Consider the following 20177-nt stretch of genomic DNA (forward strand, 5'->3'; position numbering starts at 1 on the left):
ATTCAAGGTACTGACCAAGTCCAACCCTGCTTCACCTCTGACATTTGACAAGATCACACCCACAGGTGGTAAGGCTTAGGATGCAGTTAGATAGGCTACTAATTAGCAGGCTTCAAAACCAGCCTTAATGAGAAGCCGCTATCATTTTTTGGTCTCTCTGGACTATAACTGGATTTATGGATAATTAATCTTAAAAATATCACAGTTCTCATGGTGAGTTTCCAGCAGCACGAGAGGCAGTGAAGGACATGGCATCATTTTGGAGAAGAAAGGACTCCCCCCCCCCCATTATAAAAAGAACGGCTCACTAAGGGACCTGATTTTAATTTAACAATATCCCTGTTAATAAGAATTTCTATACGACTTACTCATGAGTAAGGCTACGATTTTGTCATGGATATTTTTAGTAGAAGTCAGGGACAGGTCATGGGCAATAAATAAAAAGTCACAGACGCCGTAACCTGTCCCTGACTTTTACTAAAAACATTCCTGACAAAATGGGGAGGGAGGATCTAGCACCCTACTTCCCCCCCCACACTCCCTGCAGCACCTGGGAGCTGCAGGGACCCCATTGCCCAGTGAATGGGAGAGGTCCCCCATCACCCTGCCTGGCTGCTGTTACCGGTGGCTGGAGGGGTGGGGTGTGTGTGTGTGTGTGTGTGTGTGTGTGCGCGTGCGCGCCAACTGCTCACGATGGCAAGGGAGCTGCAGGGGGGCCTCTCCGCCCGCAGCCACTGAGCTGCTCTGGTGTCCCTCTGAAGCCACTGGCAGCAGTGGCTGGAAGCTGTAGGTGCCCCGACTGCTCGCAGCGGGGGGGGACCTCTGCCAGCAGTGGCAGCTGGGCAATTCAGGGGTTGCTGCCAGCAGCACGTCAGTTGCGGGGGTCCCGCTGCCTGCAGAGGTTGGGCTGCTGCGGGGTCACGGAGGTCACTGGAAGTCATGGATTCTGTGACCTCCATGACATAAATTTGCCTTACTCATGAGTTTGCAAGCCTGACTTAACTCCCAATCATGTAGCTTTAGAAAAATGCCTAGAAATCAGGTGGGGAAAAAAATCTGCTTGGAACACATGCTTTAAAGTTACCAGACTGGGTCTCTCCCACAGATGCTAAGTTGAGACTCAAGTCTAGTATTCTGTTCTAGTCGACACAGGTTCTTATACTGTGCTCATTACCATGATATCTGAGCACATTAAGCAATCTGATTAACATCTGTCAGGGACTCGGGTTATGAAACAATAAGGGGGAAAAAATAAAGATATTTTATTCTTTAAAGATGACCTGAAAAATATTTTTCTGTCCTTTTTTTCTTTTTTGATTCACTAAGAAGGATCTGCTCTTTTTGTTGTTGTTTTTAGAGGTTAGGTTTTATTTTTCTGCCTTTTTTTTTTTTGAAGCTTCAAAATATCAGGAATATCAAGCCTGACCCTTCCAGAGTTTTACTGGAGGAGTTTGGGGCCTCAGATCTAGTTGAAGAGCTCTTTCACCACTTCAATCGAGGGGTTGGGGTGCTGAGTCTTTAACAAAGATGTCCTTTCTGCCAAACGTTTCTTAGATGTTTCAGTTAAAAGGGAGCGAACAAAAAGAAAAGAGTTCTAAATAGCCTAATCAAAAATCCCCTCATCTCTCAAGTGCTCAGTATTCAGCTTCTTGCCTCCTGTGATATGGAGTTCCACGTTGAACAAGACCTGAATTTCTTACATAAAAACAAGCAGAAAGAGCAAAACAGGACACAAACCCTTTTTTTTCTATTTTCCAGGTCACCTTTAAACATGGAAGGCACTCAAATCACAGTGATAGATGCAGTGTAAATACCTAGAGAAACAAACACATTCCTGCCAGTGCAGCTACACTCTACCTGCCTCCCTGGGGAAGAGAATAGCAGCATATCACTCATTCAGGCGTAAAAAAGAAAAAAAGAACTAGCCTGCTGGCTTAAGAACTTTAGAAACCAGGACTGGAAATCAAAATTAAACTCCCAGAGTTTGGAGATGCAGAAGCAGTGTGCTCAGGGAAGAGGGAATGCTTTGTCCTGACCCGCAGAAACCATCTCTGTCTGATTAAAGAACTGCACTCAATGGGTGCTAAAGGAAGCTCCATTCAGTCCTGCTAAACTGGAATTAAGAGGAAAGCAGCCACATGGCTCCTGACTCAGAGTATAAAGGGGAAGGGGTTTTGCAAGAGCTCAAAACAGGATGCAAAGACTCCACACCAGGAGGAATAAAAACCAAGGGACAGACAAAAACTAGTATGGGGTGTAATCAAAGCATTAGTTACAGCTCTAACAATATGGTGAAAATGCATATGCATTAATAATTCAAAGTGAGTACACTAGCACCAGGGATCACTATAAACTGGTCAAAAACCTGTAATATTAAATCCAACCTCAAACCATAAAACAAGACAGACAGCAGGCAGCTCATGAAACAGATTCTGCGGCAACCTGAAGTCCTCTTCCCTCCCGCCCCCCCCCATCCAAGTAATCCTATGGTCCCCATTGCTACCTTATCAGAGCGCCCCATCCTGTTGAAACTCACCAGCTCTCTTACCTAAACCTTTCTGACCCCCAGGGTTCCGCTCCCTCATGCTTGCTCCTCAAGCTGTTCCAGTAATTAGTTATTACTGGGGCTAACCACATCGACAATATATTACTTTTGAGCCAGCACGTCCAATATAAAGTCCTATTTTCAGGTAATCAAACCTCAAATTGTAAAACTAAGGTTTAAAAAAAAAAATCACTCCAAGCTAAAATTTGATAAATAAGAACTTAGCCCACAATCATTTTTAAGTCAGCTTGTAAAAGTCTGACCCTTTTGAAATTTAATATTTGCAATAAAAAAGGCAATATTAAAGCCCCACACAACAGCTATGCAGATATAGTGAATATAACAGCAAGTTGGGAAGAATTTTATTAATATCTAAACACAAACTGGCATGACAAGACCATAAAGACTGCCTGAAAATGTGGTTTTCTGATAGATCATCTGCTTTATAACCACATGAATAAACTTTATCATTCACCCAATAAAGTTAATTTTAAGGCAGGCACATGGATTATGAACATCTATATTTTGAAGCATATGCCATTTTGTATTTTTATTTCAATAGCTCATTACTCCTGGGGTTGGTTGGTGATTCATTAGGTAACATTCTTCCTTCTGAATTATTACTGGCATCACCTCAGTATGGTGATGCAGAGGTTTACTCTGTTGCTGGAGTCTTTGAATGAGGCTTGAAAAACCCTATGTCCTAACCGCTGAGAATCAATAGAAACCTTTTGGTGCTTTTCAGAAGGGTATGCATGTTAACCTCAGTCCCTGACCACATCAAATTCAGGCTCTTACTCAACCTATCCATATCAGCTTTCTGTAAAAGTCATCTGGGGAACTGAAGAACTTTCAAGAGAACCGTCAAGTTTGTCAATGTGGTAAGATGGCAGATCTTGCGTGCTGAAAACATGTATGCCACATTGATAGGTCATTAGCTGTTTATTAAAGTTCCGTTAATTGGGTGAAGGAGGAGAGAAAAAAAACCCAGGAAGTTTGCTTATCAGGAGCAAGGGATGTGTTATGTGGGCTTTAGTGCAGTTAGAAATTAGAGAAGAGCAATGCTTTAGCAGAGTAAAGCTTGAAGATGGAGAGTCCTGCAGAGGTAGCATCACACATTTCAGTTTAAATATTACATCAATATGAGCCACAGAGACAAGTCCTGAGTGTGTTGTTAAACTGTACTTCCAGCCAGTGTGTACTGGGAGCATTCAGCTTCAAATGTCTCTAGCGCCATGAAGGCAACCTGAATTTTACGTACTTGATGGCATAATGGCCAGAAGTAAAAGGAGAAGTAAGAGTGAGCAAGGGAGAGCGATAATTGATACTTGTGGAATCTATTACAGAGATCAAAGTTGCCTCTCAATACTTAAGTCCCTTAGGCTTTTAAGGTCACAGCCTTCATTCAGGAACAACTCGGAAACAGGAGCCTTCTCATCCTATGCACACTGCCTCATCAGGGAACAAAGCAGATCATATTTAAAACAAAGAAAACATCAAAGTCTGCAGACTTGCAAGAACACCTCTGGCATATAGGTCCATGGTCATGTGCGCATTTCATTTTAAATCTAGAAAAGGGCCCAAATCAAAAACCCATAAATCAACACCCAGGAACCCTGAGAAGTTCTGTCCAGTTCCTTATCTCTAAGAGCTAAAACAAAACCCTGGAGCTCAACTCTGAAGATCTTATAACAACCTCTCTGACATGTGAAGCTGTCAAGACGGCCATTCATAGCTGTGCCATGGAGAGAGATTCCCCCATGGCTACAGCCCTGCCAAATTCAGGGTCCATTTTGGTCAATTTCACAGTTGTTTAAATCTGAAATTTCACGGTGTTTCAATTACAGGGGTCCTGACTCAAAAAGGAGTGTGTGTGTGGGGGGGGGGGGCGTTCCGCAAGGTTATTGTCAGAGGAGTTGCAGTACTGCTACCCTGTCTTGTGCGCTGCTGCTGGCGGGTTGTTACCTTCAGAGCTGGGTTGGAGAGCGGCGGCTACTGACCGGAAGCCCAGCTCTGACGGCAGAGCCCCGCCTGCAGCAGCGCAGAAGGAAGGATGGCATGGTAAGGTATTGGCACCCTTACTTCTGCGCTGCTGACAGCAGAGCTGAGCCCTCAGTCAGCAGCCGCCGCTCTCCGACCACCCAACTCTGAAGGCAGCAGTGCAGAAGTAAAGGATGGCATGGTATGGTATTGTATAATATATATGTATAGTATAGGGTAAAAGCACACGAAAGACAAGATTTCACAGGGGGAAACCAGATTTCACGGTCCGTGACGTGTTTTTCATGGCCGTGTATTTGGTGGGGCCCTACCCGTGGCATTCATGCAAACGTTTTAATGTACAATATATAAATACGGCCTTTCAGCCTCATGTGCCCCTCTCTCTGCATTTCCTTGCTGTATGGTGCAGATTATCAAGATGTGTGCACAAAGAGCAGCTCTCTTCTTGGTATTCAAAAGGCCCTCCCTCTCCCCAGTTTGTACAGTGACACCACAATCCAATGTTTGATTGACACATCCGAGAAAATGGATTATGACATTGTTGAGTGGGGGAAAACTGCTGCCTTTTAAAAGTGAAAGCAACCTAGAAAGTAGATCATACTGCAAAAGCTGGTAAATAATTTCCCGAGTTCCAGCCTATGGACCCAATCTGGCAATCCTTATTTACATGAATAACTCTTAACCCAGCAAGTAGTCCCAATGAAGTCAATGCAGTTACTCATATGAACAAAATTTGTAGAATTAGGCAATTTGTTATCCAGATTTCTTGAGCAAGAAGTGCACTATAAGATACCTACATACCACTGAAAATCTAAAGCTAATTAAGAGCAGCATTAAAACCAGAATTTCTGGCACATAAGAACAACTAAATAAACTGTCTTTTATGAAAGCAGGTAAACACACAATGCAAATGTTCCAAATGAACCTCCACTGGAGAATAAAAATATTACCTGCTACTATAAAAGCAAGGGATCACATCTATAGAAAGTTTGTTAGATATTAAAAACATATCACCTTAGCATATTTTTAAAACAGTGTCACTCAATGTATTTTTAATGTTCTTCTTAACAGAATGACTTATTGTTTATAAAAATGTAAAAGTTGAATTGCATCTCAAACTATATAACATTATGAAATAAGGATTACTTTTCTGGCGTACGTGGGTTCTTTATAAATATTTTTTAAATATATTTTAATTATACATTTTTCTGTTTTTCCAGGTCATTAACCTTTAGTGAAGAACAATTTTCCAACACTTCTATGCTCCAGTTGCTAATTAAAACTTTTTATATATTTATTTATTTCTGTGACATGCCACTAACGATGATTTATGATGATGGCAAATATTGTACGTCATTGCCGAAGTTAATCGCTGGGCTAGTTCCAGCATTAGTTGTTCTTAAGATTTACTCAGGTCATTGAATAGCCAGTGCATGCTGAAAAAAAACAGAACTGCTCAAGTGAGTTCCACATACCTTTGGTGGTCAAAGAAAAGAAGTTGCACACATGTTGCAGGCCAAATTTTTCAACCTTGGCTTCCAAAAGTTAGGCACCTAAATAAAAATGACCTAATTTGCAAAGAGATGCGAAGCACTCAGATTTCACTGACACCAATCTGAGTTGTGCGTGTTCTGCAAATCTGAAGCATCCGGGGCCCAATACGTGGATTTAGAGCCTACATTTTAGGCACCCAAGTTGGAAAATTTCATCCAGATCTTTGCATGCATAGCATTTTCTAGGTTATCAATGAAAGCAGGAGCACACCCATGTACAGCAAATTCAAATTAAGTCAATTAATGAAAGGTATAAGATTCATCAAAGTGTCCCAGATTTAGGAAAACAGCATGGGTTCGATTCTCCCCGATACAAATTATGGCTGTCAAGCGATTAAAAAAAATTATCGCAATTAATCGCAGTTAAACATTAATAGAATACCATTTATTTAAATATTTTGGATGTTTTCTACATGTTCAAATATATTGATTTCAATTACAATGCAGAATACCTTATATTTATTTTTGATTACAAGCATTTGCCCTGTTTAAAAAAAAAAAAAAGCATTTTTCAATTCACCTAATAGAAGTACTGTTGTGTAATTGCTTTATCATGAAAATTGAACTTACAAATGTAGAATTATGTTCCAAAAAAACTGCATTCAAAAATAAAACAATGTAAAACTTTAGAGGCTGCAAGTCCACTCAGTTCAGCCAATCGCTCAAATGAACAAGTTGTTTACAAGAGATAATGCTGGAGATAATGCTGCCCACATCTTGTTTCCTGAAAGTGAGAAAAGGCGTTCGCATGGCACTGTTGTAGCCGGCATTGCAAGATATTTACATGTCAGATGCACTAACCATTCATATGTCCTTTCATGCTTCAACCACCATTCCAGGGGACATGGGTCCATGCAGATGACGGGTTCTGCTCGATAACAATCCCAAGCAGTACGGACCGATGTATGTTCATTTTCAGTTTCCACATCCGAGTGTTGTTCTTTTAAGACTTCTGTGTAGCATCTCTGGCAGATAAATACCTTGCAATGCCAACTACAAAATGTGCCAAGTAAATGCCTGTTCTCTATTTCAGGTGACATTGTAAATAAGAAGAGGGCAGCATTATCTCCTGCAAATGTAAACCAACTTGTCTGTCTCTTAGTGATTGGCTGAAAAATGAGTAGGACTGAGTGAACTTGTAGGCTCTGAAGTTTTACACTGTTTTGGTTCTGAGTGCAGTTATGTAACCAAAAAAAAAAAAATCTACATTTGTAAGTTGCATTTTCAGGACAGAGACTGCACTACTGTACTTGTATGAGGTGAACTGAAAAATACTACTTCTTTTGTTTATCATTTTTACAGTGCAAATATTTGTAATCAAAAATATACACTTTGATTTCAGTTATAAAATAGAATACAATATATATGAAAATGTAGAAAAAAATCCAATGTTTTATAAATTACAATTGGTATTCTATTGTTTAACAGTGTGATTAAAACTGTGATTAATCGCGATTAATTTTTTTTGAGTTAATCACATGAGTTAACTGCGATTAATCGACAATCCTAATACAAATGCTTGGAAGAAAGATTAGATGTCTTAAATATGCTTATAAAACATCTTATAAAAAAAAGTCTGGCATGCTTAATAAGTCTGGCAGTATTTTTCCAAGAAATGTCTGTTTCTAAATATTTGTTATACTCAGCCACCATCAACTGCAAGTACCCAAACCAAGTGGAACAGGAACATGGGCATCAGGAAATATAGATATTTATTAGAGGTGGGCCCAAACTCTGTTTGAAATCACCTCCTGATCCTCTGGGAACATTCAGATGCACATCAACAAACCTAGCCACTTGGGCTCACGATGTGTCGTATTTAGCTGATGATCTTACCCTATTCATGGCAAGAGATGGAAGAATAATGGTCATATGAATCAACACCTAAAGTTTCCTTGTTCACTTGTGATCAATTTTAGTGAGTTACACTGCATCATGATTCAATTTAAACTTAAAGACAATTTGGGCTAAAGTGAATGGGATATTTGTGATCAGATATAGGCATTTAATCCCAAGTGAAGGTATCAGAGAGAACCTCTCCTATGAGAGATAACTCAATAGCAACATACAACATTCGATTTAGTATTGGTAGAAAACTGAATTCCTCTTTTATGAAGAGAAAGAAAAACAGGTTTTGCAGCGCTTTGGTTCCAGGACTTGTCAGTCTGGGAGGAGGTGCTGTATACAGTACATTTAGAGAGAAGACTAGGCAGCTGGAAACACACTCAGGTTTCAAAAGAAAACCCAGAACAGAATGAAATTGGTCATTCATATACACTTCAGTACTATATCTTTAACTGCAAAGTAGAAACACCCTTTACTTCTTTTAAAGATGGCCATATTCTGCTCTGAATTACTCCAGTACAACAGTGAAGTCAGCTCCACCCCACTGGAGAATCTGACCCACATATTCCATTTAACCCTATTTCTAGCAATATGATTTACACATGCACAACAACAGAAGGGACTTGATTGTCTCCTTCGGGTGGAAAGATATAATTGTAAAAGGCTATATAAAAATGTTAACCTATCCAGCTCCACTTGGGCCTTCAGCAGCATTTGAACCTAATATCTTCAGAGTTAGAAGTATGTGTTACTATGGCTTGACCTAAAGGGTTCCTCTTATGGGGACAAACCTCTAGAGAGGGACAAAGGTCCTAACATGTCAATTTGCGTGGCTCCCCAGAAGAGTAAATACAGGTACGTGCAACAATTTTATTGTATTATGGAGAGACATCAATCATTGCACAGTTAAGATTTAAATTACCCTTCCTTCATAAGTTCAAGTTTGATTTTTCCCCAATTTGCTGGAAGAAAACCAATCTGGCTGAAATTTCACAGGTGTGATCTTACTCCAGCGTAGACTTTTTCTGAGGTAAATTGCATAAGTCATGTGGGAAATACAAGGATCCAAAACCTGAGGTGAACTTGCTACTTGAATATTTTCCTAACTTTTTTGGCATCAAAAGCCTAGCCTAGAAATTCATTAAAAAAAAAATCTGTTGATGTTGGCAAGAGCTGGTGCCAACTTTGGGAGAGTCACTGGCAGAATTATTTCGTTATTAGAAGCACTTCCACATTCAGTATGAGCTCTGCTGTTCTTCATTTCCTAGGCTGCCAAAGAAGACCTTGCAAAGTCTCCAATGGCCTCCATTGGGCGTGGCTGAGAAGGGAAGAAAGCATGTGGAAGGGACAGGTGACTCTGATCTGGAAGAAACAGAGTAGAGCACCACAGAGAGGATGAGAGGCAAGGTGAGGGCAGAAGGTGGTATCTAGTCTGGGGATAGGAAATCCCGTTTGCAGTTGAAGGCAGGCTGGCAAGTACTGTAGCAGGGCTCACCCTGCACAGCTTGCAAACTCGAAAGGGATTCTTGCTTCTCAGCCTCTCAAACATTTTTTTAAAAACCTAAAGCAAATTCCCAGCCTTACTGACTCCTGTGGGCAATGATATAGGGCAGAATTATGGTTATTTGATTGATTTCTACTCTGCATATCCCCTTTTCTTTTTATGGAAGGGAAGGGAGAGAGAGGCCGTTTTGTGCTTGTAAGGTTAACAGGGAATTTCAAGCCTAACATTTGTGCTTCCTTTTGAATCTTTTGCATGCTCTTTGGAGATTTTTTTCACCTTAGATAACAAATAAATAAATAATTATAAGCTTCCCCCCCCCCCCTGAACATTATTTAAAAACAAAAAACAAAGAAAACCCCTTAACAACAGGCTTTGCTCACGAAAGGCACAAAGAGAACCAAGGGTTCTCTACAAGGGTCTGCTTCCTAAGACACACCAGGAAAAGACGCTTACAGGCTCCAACTACAGCCACAGCAGAAACGTGGTGTGTCTTCTTGGCTGCAAAGTCTCAGCTTGCTGAAGGCATTCTGCAGCAAAACTGCTCAATATATAATAGGGATTCCTAGCAGCTGCTGCCTAGACCGGTGGAAGTGATTCCAAGTTCAAGTACTTCCTCTACTCCTGATCATACGCTTATACCACTTGCAATGCCAGGGGTTGATGGATGACAGAGAGTGGACCTTCCATGCGCAGCAATCCGGTCCTCCTCAGACAGCTATCCCTTTTGGGGTTTTAGTCAGTCAGTCATTGTGCTGGTACATAAATATACACACAGAACATATGGCCTGAAGGGGTAATCTGTCAAATGGTAGGGCGCCTGAGGAAAGAATGATCATAACCCTTTATTCCATCCCACTGGACTCTGGAAAGAACAAAAAATGTGACCAGATAACCATTATGTTCCTCAGCTGTTCATATTGCAGTTCTAATGCACACTCAACCAAACAGCATGACAAATCAAGAATAAACTTGAATTTTATTTCTAAAAGAATTAAAGCTACCTCCAGTGCCCATTATCTCTGCCTCTCCCTGCCTTACGAGAATATCCTATATTGATAGACTTACCTTTCTTCTAGTATTACTGCATTCACCTTAGGAGGACTGTGCGGCACTACTCTATTAATTGTTTAAAACTGTACGGTTTTGTGCGTAGTCAAGCCTTAGGTTTTACTCGGGATCAATGAGTCCTAAGTCGCTTTTAGAAATGGACTTCAGGTGCTTTTTTGGAGAAGTGGAGTTAGTACAGTTTTAGATAAAGTGACGTGGGAATGTGGAGTGGTTGTGAACAGGGTAAGTGACAAGGCAATTTTGGTTAAGTCAGCTCTTGAAAATGGCCACCCCCTACACGTTCTACTACTGGTGTACCTTTAAAATTGAGTGTACACTAAAGCGTTTTGCTTGACGGGGTTCTAAATGATTTGCCCAAGGTCACACAGTCAGTGGAAGAGCTAGGAATAATACCCAGGTCTTCTGACTCGCACCTCAGTATTTTCCACGACTGCCTTTCTAATACTATAAACAGTGTTGGCTACGAGACCTGCTAGTCTTTTCACCATGGGACATCCAATTGAATTGTGAAGGGCTATGGACATGTGCAAGGCCCCACATCACAATTACCAGACAGAGAACAAGAAGGGTGGAAAGGGAAAAGGAACTAAGCAGGGGAGGGGGAAGATTACAGTCCAGTCTAATGACACAGAGTCACCACATTCTGACTGCCGCATAATAACATTTGGTGTAGACGGTATGTTCTGCAGACAGGGCTGCATTACATACATCTTCCCTCCTCCCCATGCCAAAACCAGTCAGACTTGTGAAAGCTCACCAATTGTTAGATTTTAAAAAATTTATCATGCAGAGCCTGACCTTTCAGCATATAATTAAAAATTCAATTATGCAAACCTGAAGGATAAATGCAATACTAAATATAATTTATTTCCTCAATATACCAGTAAATTCTTTACAGTGTTGAGATCAACAAAGCGCATCCCATTACGAAAGTTTTGATCCCAACTGGGTGTACCAATAAATTCCATTAGTTGGCTGATGAGCTAACATTTTGCCTTACAGCAATCTTGTAGAAAGATTTGTGGGGTTTTTTTTAAATGATAACACAGTCTTTGTGAAAGGATTTTTCCACCCTTCATTTCAGTGCCTCAAATCAAGACTGCATATGTATTTGCTGCATAGCTTCAATGCGGAAAAAAATATAAACATTAGTAAGCAAGGCAATGCTTCAGAGGTTCTTTATTCATTTACTGCTGACTAATGGAAACTTCTGTTCTTCAATGGATTGGTAGGATGACAATAGTTAACATTCATATAGTATTCAGAGTAGCAGCCGTGTTAGTCTGTATTCGCAAAAAGAAAAGGAGTACTTGTGGCACCTTAGAGACTAACAAATTTATTTGAGCATAAGCTTTTGTGAGCTACAGCTGCATCTGATGAAGTGAGCTGTAACTCATGAAAGTTGATTCATATAGTACTTCATGTTTTCAAAGCTCTGTACAAACCTTAACAAATTACGCCTCAGTACATCCTCATGAGGTAAGGAAGTGTTATCCCTATTTATACATGGGGAAACTGAGGCAGAGAGGTTAAATTAACATTCTCGAGGCCAGAGTAAGCAAGTAATCGAATCAGAATTAGAAATCAAAAAAGTTTCTGGGACCCAGGGCTGTGTTCAGTCCATTAATCCATGCAGCCTTTGGGACACAACATGCTAATCCAGCCACAGAGGAATGTGCATAAATAAACCACATGTAAAAGCTATCAGGCCACCTCTCACAATGACAGAACAGAGCTGGTATGTTTGTACAGTGTTAGCACAATGGGACCTGGTCTATCAGTAGTATGGTAAGGCAACTCATCCAACAACAAGATTTTTGGGGTCATAAAACTCTCTGAACTGGGGCACTGGTTGGACATATAAATAATAAATGGGTTTATGGATTGTGTAACACTTTATAATAAACTGATGCAGCTTGTTCTTCAGTAACAATAAATTGTGGCACTTTGTTTGGATTTACTGACTACATGAATGGTCAGCTCTACTGCCCTCTGGTGACTCAGTCCTCAGAAGAATTCGTCATCATTTGTATAATAAATTTCAGTTGGTTTGTGTTCCATGGAAAGTAGCAAGAAAAGTTTTTAAAAACCCTTTTCAGGTTATGATTTAGAGAATTTCCTTGGATACTACAAAAAGAAAAGGAGTACTTGTGGCACCTTAGAGACTAACAAATTTATTAGAACATAAGCTTTCGTGAGCTACAGCTCACTTCATCGGATGCATTTACTGTAGTTCACGAAAGCTTATGCTCTAATAAATTTGTTAGTCTCTAAGGTGCCACAAGTACTCCTTTTCTTTTTGCGAATACAGACTAACACGACTGCTACTCTGAAACCTTGGATACTACAGCATCCAACACCCATTAATTTCTTTGGGGGATGAACATCTAAATCCCTGAAACCCAGTAGATATATCCAGTACCACATGCAGTTCTTTAATGCTGACCAGCACCACCCAGGCAATCAACGTTTAGCACTATTGCCAGATATAGCTCTGCCAAAGCACCTCATCACTGACATGCAACACCCCAGATATATCACTCCTGGGTCTCTTTCAACAGGAAAATCGTGCAGAAATGAGCATGGTTTGGTTAATCCAGCACTATGGTAAAAAGAGGGCAACTCCATTTTCACCCATCTCATGAGACTGATCGAGGAGCTAGTTTCTAGAAGTGAATCGTCAAGCAGTCAAGTCCCATTGCTCCACCAAACCCCTATCACAGATGACAAACATTAAAAATCAATTTGAAAGCTGGCCAAACTGTTATTAGACCCCTTTATATAATTACTGATGTCGCCATAAAATACTGCCTGTCTATTATGCTAATTTTTAAGAGTGAATAGTTCTTCAAAGGGAATTACACCCACTACCCCTTCAGATTAAAGTTAGTAATTTGCTATTAGGTGTCAAACTATCATTTAAAAGTATGTCATTCCAGCCTACTCCTATTGTCTCATCTACTTCAATTTATTAGCACAAATGCACCACTTAAGATGTGTGAGCCCTATCCAATGCTATTCTCTACCGCAGGGGACTATATTCATGCTGTACTAACTGTTTTAATTTGTTTTTCTTCTTTGGCCTTTTAATACTCAGTCTTCTGCTACCAAGGAAGCATCATAATGCCCCTTATCTTTCATAGCGAGAGACCTGGGCTCAAATGTGGTTTAGTTCACAAGAGCAATGATCTCAACCTGTGCCTGCGTGTGTTTTTGCTCACATTACAAAATCACTGCACAACTTGACTTGACTAGTAGTCACTGTTCAGCAGAAACTAGGAATTAGAGGAATAGGGCAGGTAATTAGGGCCCCGATTCAGCGAAGCATTGAACCACATACTTAACATTAAGCATATGACTAGTTCCACTGTTAAGTTAAGCATGTGTTTAACTGTTTTCTAAATAAGAACCTGGGGGGGAGGGGGATTTTCACAAGTGCCTACGTTATGGGATCCAAAGTCCCATTTTCAAAAATAATGTAGGCACTTAGGAGCCTAAGGACATAGCTACACAAGGATACTCAGAAAAGTTCACCCAAATCAACTAAAGGTTTGAATTTAAAGTGGATTAGTTAAACTGCATTTAGTCCCTTTGTGGACATTCTGATTCATAATTAAAGTGACCTCAAATCAGTTTAGCTCAATTCACTTCCAAAGTGAATTACAGTAAACAAAATTAAGGCCACTTTAATTCTAAATCAAAGCATCCACACAGGGATTTAATTCTGTTTATCCAATCCACTTTCAATTCACACCTTTAGTGAATTCAGATTAATTTTTCTAAATTCCACATGTAGATAAGCCCTAAATCTCATTTTGGAAAACTTTACCCCAGATGAGGATTCAGATTCATTGGAAGAACAATGTGAAGAAAATTTGTACTGAACACCTCGATCTGACTTCACATTGTGATAGCGTCTCCCTGTCATCAGTCTTGTAACTGTGCCTGCAGCATTAGGAAAAGTCAATATATACTTCAACCACAAATGCAATTCAATCATTTGTCTTCAAAATATTTTAAGCAAAAATAATATGAAACCGGATGCAATTTCACTAAAGTACATGCATTATGCATTCTGAAGACTAAGTACTCACTATCTCTGAATGACAAAAGTGAAAGAAAACTCTCGGAGGAATGCACAATGCTGTAAAACATAAATCTATAGAGAGAGAGATGTACTTAGCAGCTACTCCATTATAAAACCTTTTTTATAATAACTAAAAGATTAACAGCGTCACTTCCGAAAAAACAAAGGGAGGCATAGGTAGGAATGCAGAGTTAGCCACACTTTTCCAGAACTACACTGCAGTACAAGGACTGGATCCTGATCCTGTTGGTACATTTCCTACTGACCAATGACAATGGAGATGGCGTACCCTTATAGCATGGAGAGTGGGTATAGTCGAGGGGAGAAGGCACTGATATGGAATTCAGAAGTTATAGGTTCTATCCTAGATTCGCCACTGTAACCATGGGCAAGTCACTTCACCACTCTGCCTGTTTCCTCTCCAACTCATTGCCTGTTTTTTCTGTTTAGACTGTTAGGTCTAATGTGTGCATGTACAGTGTCTTGCACAATGGGGCTCTGAACTCAGCGGGGGCCTAAAGGTGCTAACAACAACAATAAATCCTGAACGTTGTTGACTTATTTTTATACAAGTCATCTCCTGCAAGACTGTTTCACCTTATCCCTCTAACCAACGATACTGGGACAACCCTGTGACCTGACAGCAGCTGCCTTTGATAAATTAAATCCCACATGGGACTCGATTGCTGTCATACTCCTTAGCAGTCAGAACATTCCATAGCGATGGCTCAGAAGATGCACATAAACAGAACCAGAACTCTCAAGGTAAGCCGTTAACCAAATTATTCTAAATGAAAGAAAATGGTTTAGATCTCAAAGGGTTGCGGCTTGGGGATTCTACCCTCCCTCCAGCTATAAGGCTGCTTCTCTGGCTGGCACATGCTGAAGGCATTAACGATGCTTTCTGTCTCTGAAGACAGAGGACAAGACTTGTACCATTTATGAGTCTCTGATAGTGCTTCTTGGTCCAGGACAAGTCCAGGGTACAATTCAATAAAGGGAGGTTCTGCCTGGAGGGAACTACAGATTCACAGAGGAAGGTAAACTGGCATCGCAAACCGATTGCAACTCAACCTGACTGGCAGCCCCTTGTTGTATTCTGCCTTACGGAGGGCAGAGCTGCTGGAATACAAGACCCGGGTCTAGGGTCATGTGAACAGAATAGGGAAACCTGAATTCAAATCTATTCTTACAACATATACTCCATCTACATTAATAGGCACACACATGCTTATTCTCACACATATATATGTACACACACAGACACACACAAAAAAGAAACACCCTCATTATTAAATGACTTGTCCGTAAAAATTTAAGTTCTGTGCCAATTGCAGTCTTTACAGCCACTGCCATCAACTCACCCAGGTGCAATATATACTATTGTTTACTTCAAGGGAGTGCACAAATGTAACTGAGGGCATAAACTGGCCCAGTTTATCAAACCAGCTCCCAAAAAAGGGACCCTTTCTGCTCCAAGTTCCTATTATCAGACATTCTAACAAACTAAGCAAACCTATCTGGAGCTCTATGAAGTGTTTTGCTCAGATTAGTTAGCTAGTCAGACAAACACAACCCAATTTTGTACGTAAAAGAAATCTGAAACTTACCTGTATGTTGCCGAAGTCCACATTCTCATAATGGAAATGTGCACACTCCGCCATCTTTGGGAAGTGGCCCTTGGTAAAGGATAACCTGAAGTACATTAAAAGCAATCCATAAGATGCACATCACTGAAACAACTGTCAGAATTGCATGTCATGATGAAATGCGACTAGACCATCTACATTTAAGCACCTGACCAAGACAATCCATCATCCTGAAGCTAAGGGAAATTAAAGTGCTGCTTATTTTGATGCACTAAAGCAATGAGGAAAGGGATTTGGTGAGGGAGGTAAACTAAACTGCAAAGTGACATTTATCATTATCTTTTTAGGGAAACACGTGCATTCCATCACCACCAAAGCCAGTGTCTACTGGGAAGGATGCAGGGACAAGCCGTTCCACCTGTACTTGCACTGGAGAAATTAATCTGTAAACAGCCTGAGATAAGAGACACATGAAAGTCAAATTTTACCTGTGAAAGGCATCACAGCCCATCAGTTCTGGGTTGATGGATCTGAGGGTGCAGAACAAATGCTATTTATCCTTTGGCTTTTTAAAATTCAGCGGTGAGGCATAATCATCTCCAAGCATCCCCAACTACAGCAATGGCTGACAGGGAGATGCTCTGGTTCTGCAACAGGATCTTCCTTCTGCTGAAGGTGCTGCAGACTCCTATAGATACTTCTGGTTGTGAGCCAATGAGATTGTCTTTATCTGGCTCACTCTTCCCACGGGAATATAAGTGGGACGCGAGATACAGCATCTAGCTGCTCAGCAATAGAACAAAGAGCCATTTTCCCTAACAGCATCAGAACATGATAGAGCATGATTGCTCTGAATGCACAGACCAATGCTGATAGCTGTGGACCTTCTGCCAGCACTTTAAATAAGGATGGGCCAAGTCATTTTTGCCTAATTTGGACCCCAATCACAGATCATTGGGTTGAATTCTGCAAATGAGCACAAAAGGGGAACAGAACGAGGGCAGAGAGAAAATACAGTCCAATGGAAAAAACAGCGTGAAAACTGGAAGGAAAAAAAAAAACACCCTGAAAAACAGAGCAGACATGCTGACAGAAAAATTCTAATGAAAAAATAAAGGTCATCAACTTGTCCCAGTTTAGCTTTCCTTCTGTGTCAGGAGCATAGGGGAACTACTACACTTATACCTTGCACAGGCTTGCCTTTAGCCTTCTTTTTTTTTTTTTATGAATCATCTTTGGGGGAAAATCCCACAGTTTAAATTACAGGAAGAGTGTGATTCAAAATTCAAACTAGTTTTGAATTTTCCTTCTCCCCAAAAGCAAGTGTAAGGTTTACAAAACCTCCACCTCTATAAGCTTCATACATCCCAAGCTTTAATATTTAGAACATGCCAACTGGCAGTTTTGCTTTTCCTAGGCAGCAGGTCCACGCTGCTCTGATAAGGAGACTATCAGAAATCTTTTAGTGCTTACAGCCTGGCTTCTGGATGCACTGGGGCTCTACTGCACTATGACAGTCTTGAGCACAGATAGAAATCACAGAAACTAAGACTGGGGGCACAGAGGACAGAAAAGCTACAGAATTAACTCTCAGACAAAATAAGCCCATTGTTCTTACTTTTTCACATTCTTCACTTTCATGCTCGCTGTGCTGCCACACGTCCGAAGAGGCAGCTCCCCTGGAATCTCAGGGATATCTGCACCTCTCGCCTACACACACCAAAAAAAAAAAAAAAAAGGAAAGAGAAACGTTAAATTTGATCACACACTACATATTGGTGTCTCCAACACTAGATCAATACATGCACTGACTGTGCACGTCTCACATATGTATGCAAGATATACTTTAGTAACCTGCAGCACAGAAATATTGAATCCATGGATTCCGACCTAAAATATGGTTAGTTGCTTACACACAATAAAACCTTGCTAATTCTCACTAATTATTGGGAGAGCCAATACATTATAGACCCAAAGAATAAGAGGAAAAAGGAAGAGATTTTCAAAACTAGTAACCTAACTTTAGGCTTCCAAGTCTACATTTAGGCTCCTAATTAAGCATCTTGACTTTCAACACTGCTGAAGCTGCTGGGTACCCAGGACTGTTGAAAATCAGGTTAGCTACTTATGTGCCTAAATATGGAAGAATTATTTGAAATATTTAAACAAGCTGGGCCTAAGCAAACAAAAATAATTAAAAAAAAACATGAATCAATAATAAAAGACACAATGAAAAGGCATCACAAAATTTACATCTGTGTTATTTTGTGGGTGGCAGAAGCTTTCAATTTATGTGGTGGCTTTAACATTCATAATCTTCTATCCATACCCATTTCAGACACTTAATTTTCCTACTCCATCATCTAATGGCGTTTCAGTACTGAAAAGAAACAGTGAAATGGACATGTAATATTTTATATTATATTTTATATTATAATATTTTTATAATATTTTATATTATACACGGATAAATGTGAGTTGTATCTGTGCCATTCAGTTCTTATCTTAGCCTCCCTCAAAAAAATGTAATGTTATTTAAGACCTAAGTTACCTCATAAATTCTCGATATATCACGTATCTTCCACTGGAATAATTAAGAGCTTCCTTGGTATATACACATATAGGAATTAAAATCATTTTGTTTTAACTGAGCTATTTTCTATAATGGTTTGCCAATTTTACATGACTTCTAATACCATATAAATTATCTTTTATACCCCCAACAGATCAAAAGGTATGTTTGTGGGTGGGATTTCTATTTAATTTATATTTCAGTAAGATACAAATGTATCTTACTGAAATATAAGGCACAAAGTTGTTCACCTGGGGAAGAATTTCATGTTTATGTGCTGTGGCTTTGACTATTTGAAATATCTCAGGATTAAAAACATTTAACCCACAGACCAGGTGCTCAGAAAGTCCTTCATAAGGATGTTCATTGGTCCAGAAATTTACATAGGAAACAGGGCTATGACATTCATTTTGCTGCAATAACTGTCAATACATTTTTAAATAGATTTTGTTCATGTTTTAGTGTTAGATGCTAGACAGACATTAAGGAGTTCCAATGAGTTCAGGAGAAACTGGAATTATTTTTAGTATTACCAGAGAACCAAATTCTCTTTCAACCTTACATCCAGTTTTCTTCTCTTGTTCTCTTTACATTTAACAGATAAAAATAAAATCAAAATATTGTACCTGTCTATATCATTCTGTGCATTACTGTTTCATATTAACCTTTTTATTCTCACTATAGGGAAGACTGTTTATGTACCAAGCCATGGGCAAATGGGATACTGCAGCTTTAATTAAACCTGTGTGTATATTTTTTCCCCGTGACAGTTCCTATATGCATTGCAGTTTATCCAGAAGAGAAATTCCCACCTTGGCTACTTAATAGAGATGGATCCCTTTCCCAAAATCCAGATTCACTGGAAATATGCCATAATTCAGGAGGTTTGGCATCCACGGCTTTGGTGTACCCTAAGCCCTTTTAAGGCTTTAAAAATTATTTTCACTGGAGAAAAATCAATGAAGTGGTATAGACATACACAGAACCTTACAGTCCATTTAACATGTCCCTGCTCTGAGCAGCTTCCCATATAAATAAGGATGTAACATAGTGATGGATGGCAGTATACAATGCTAGGACTACGGCTACAACAGCAAAGTCACGAGAAGCCCAGTTTTCCTCCTCACTTACAGCAGGCTAAATTGGGAGTATTTCCACTGAAGATCACAGAAAAATATATGTGTAAGTGTGAGGAGAATCAGGCCTCAGTGGTGCTCACTGTTACATACAGAATTTGCTATATATCTATATAAGAGAGGCACAATGGTTCACAGGTTAGGGCACCAGCCTAGGACTTGAGAAACTTGGGTTCAATTCCCTGCTCTGCCAGAGTCTTCCTGTGTGATCTTGGGCCAATCAATCACTTAGCCCCTCTGTGCCTCAGGTTTCCATTTGTAAAATGGAGATAATAGC

At 40.0% G+C, this 20177-nt stretch overlaps 1 protein-coding gene across 1 annotated transcript in view; it reads right to left on the bottom strand.

Moving 5' to 3' along the window:
• Window positions 1–20177, bottom strand: part of ARHGAP32 (Rho GTPase activating protein 32) — a 264621-nt gene that overhangs the window by 183499 nt on the left and 60945 nt on the right. Inside the window, 3 exon segments of the mRNA XM_043501046.1 lie at window positions 16214–16298; window positions 16681–16722; window positions 17811–17902. Of these exon segments, the coding sequence (XP_043356981.1) occupies window positions 16214–16298; window positions 16681–16722; window positions 17811–17902 (219 nt within the window).

This window comes from Dermochelys coriacea, chromosome 22 (assembly GCF_009764565.3).
Source record: "Dermochelys coriacea isolate rDerCor1 chromosome 22, rDerCor1.pri.v4, whole genome shotgun sequence".
Classification (NCBI taxonomy): Eukaryota; Metazoa; Chordata; order Testudines; family Dermochelyidae; genus Dermochelys; species Dermochelys coriacea.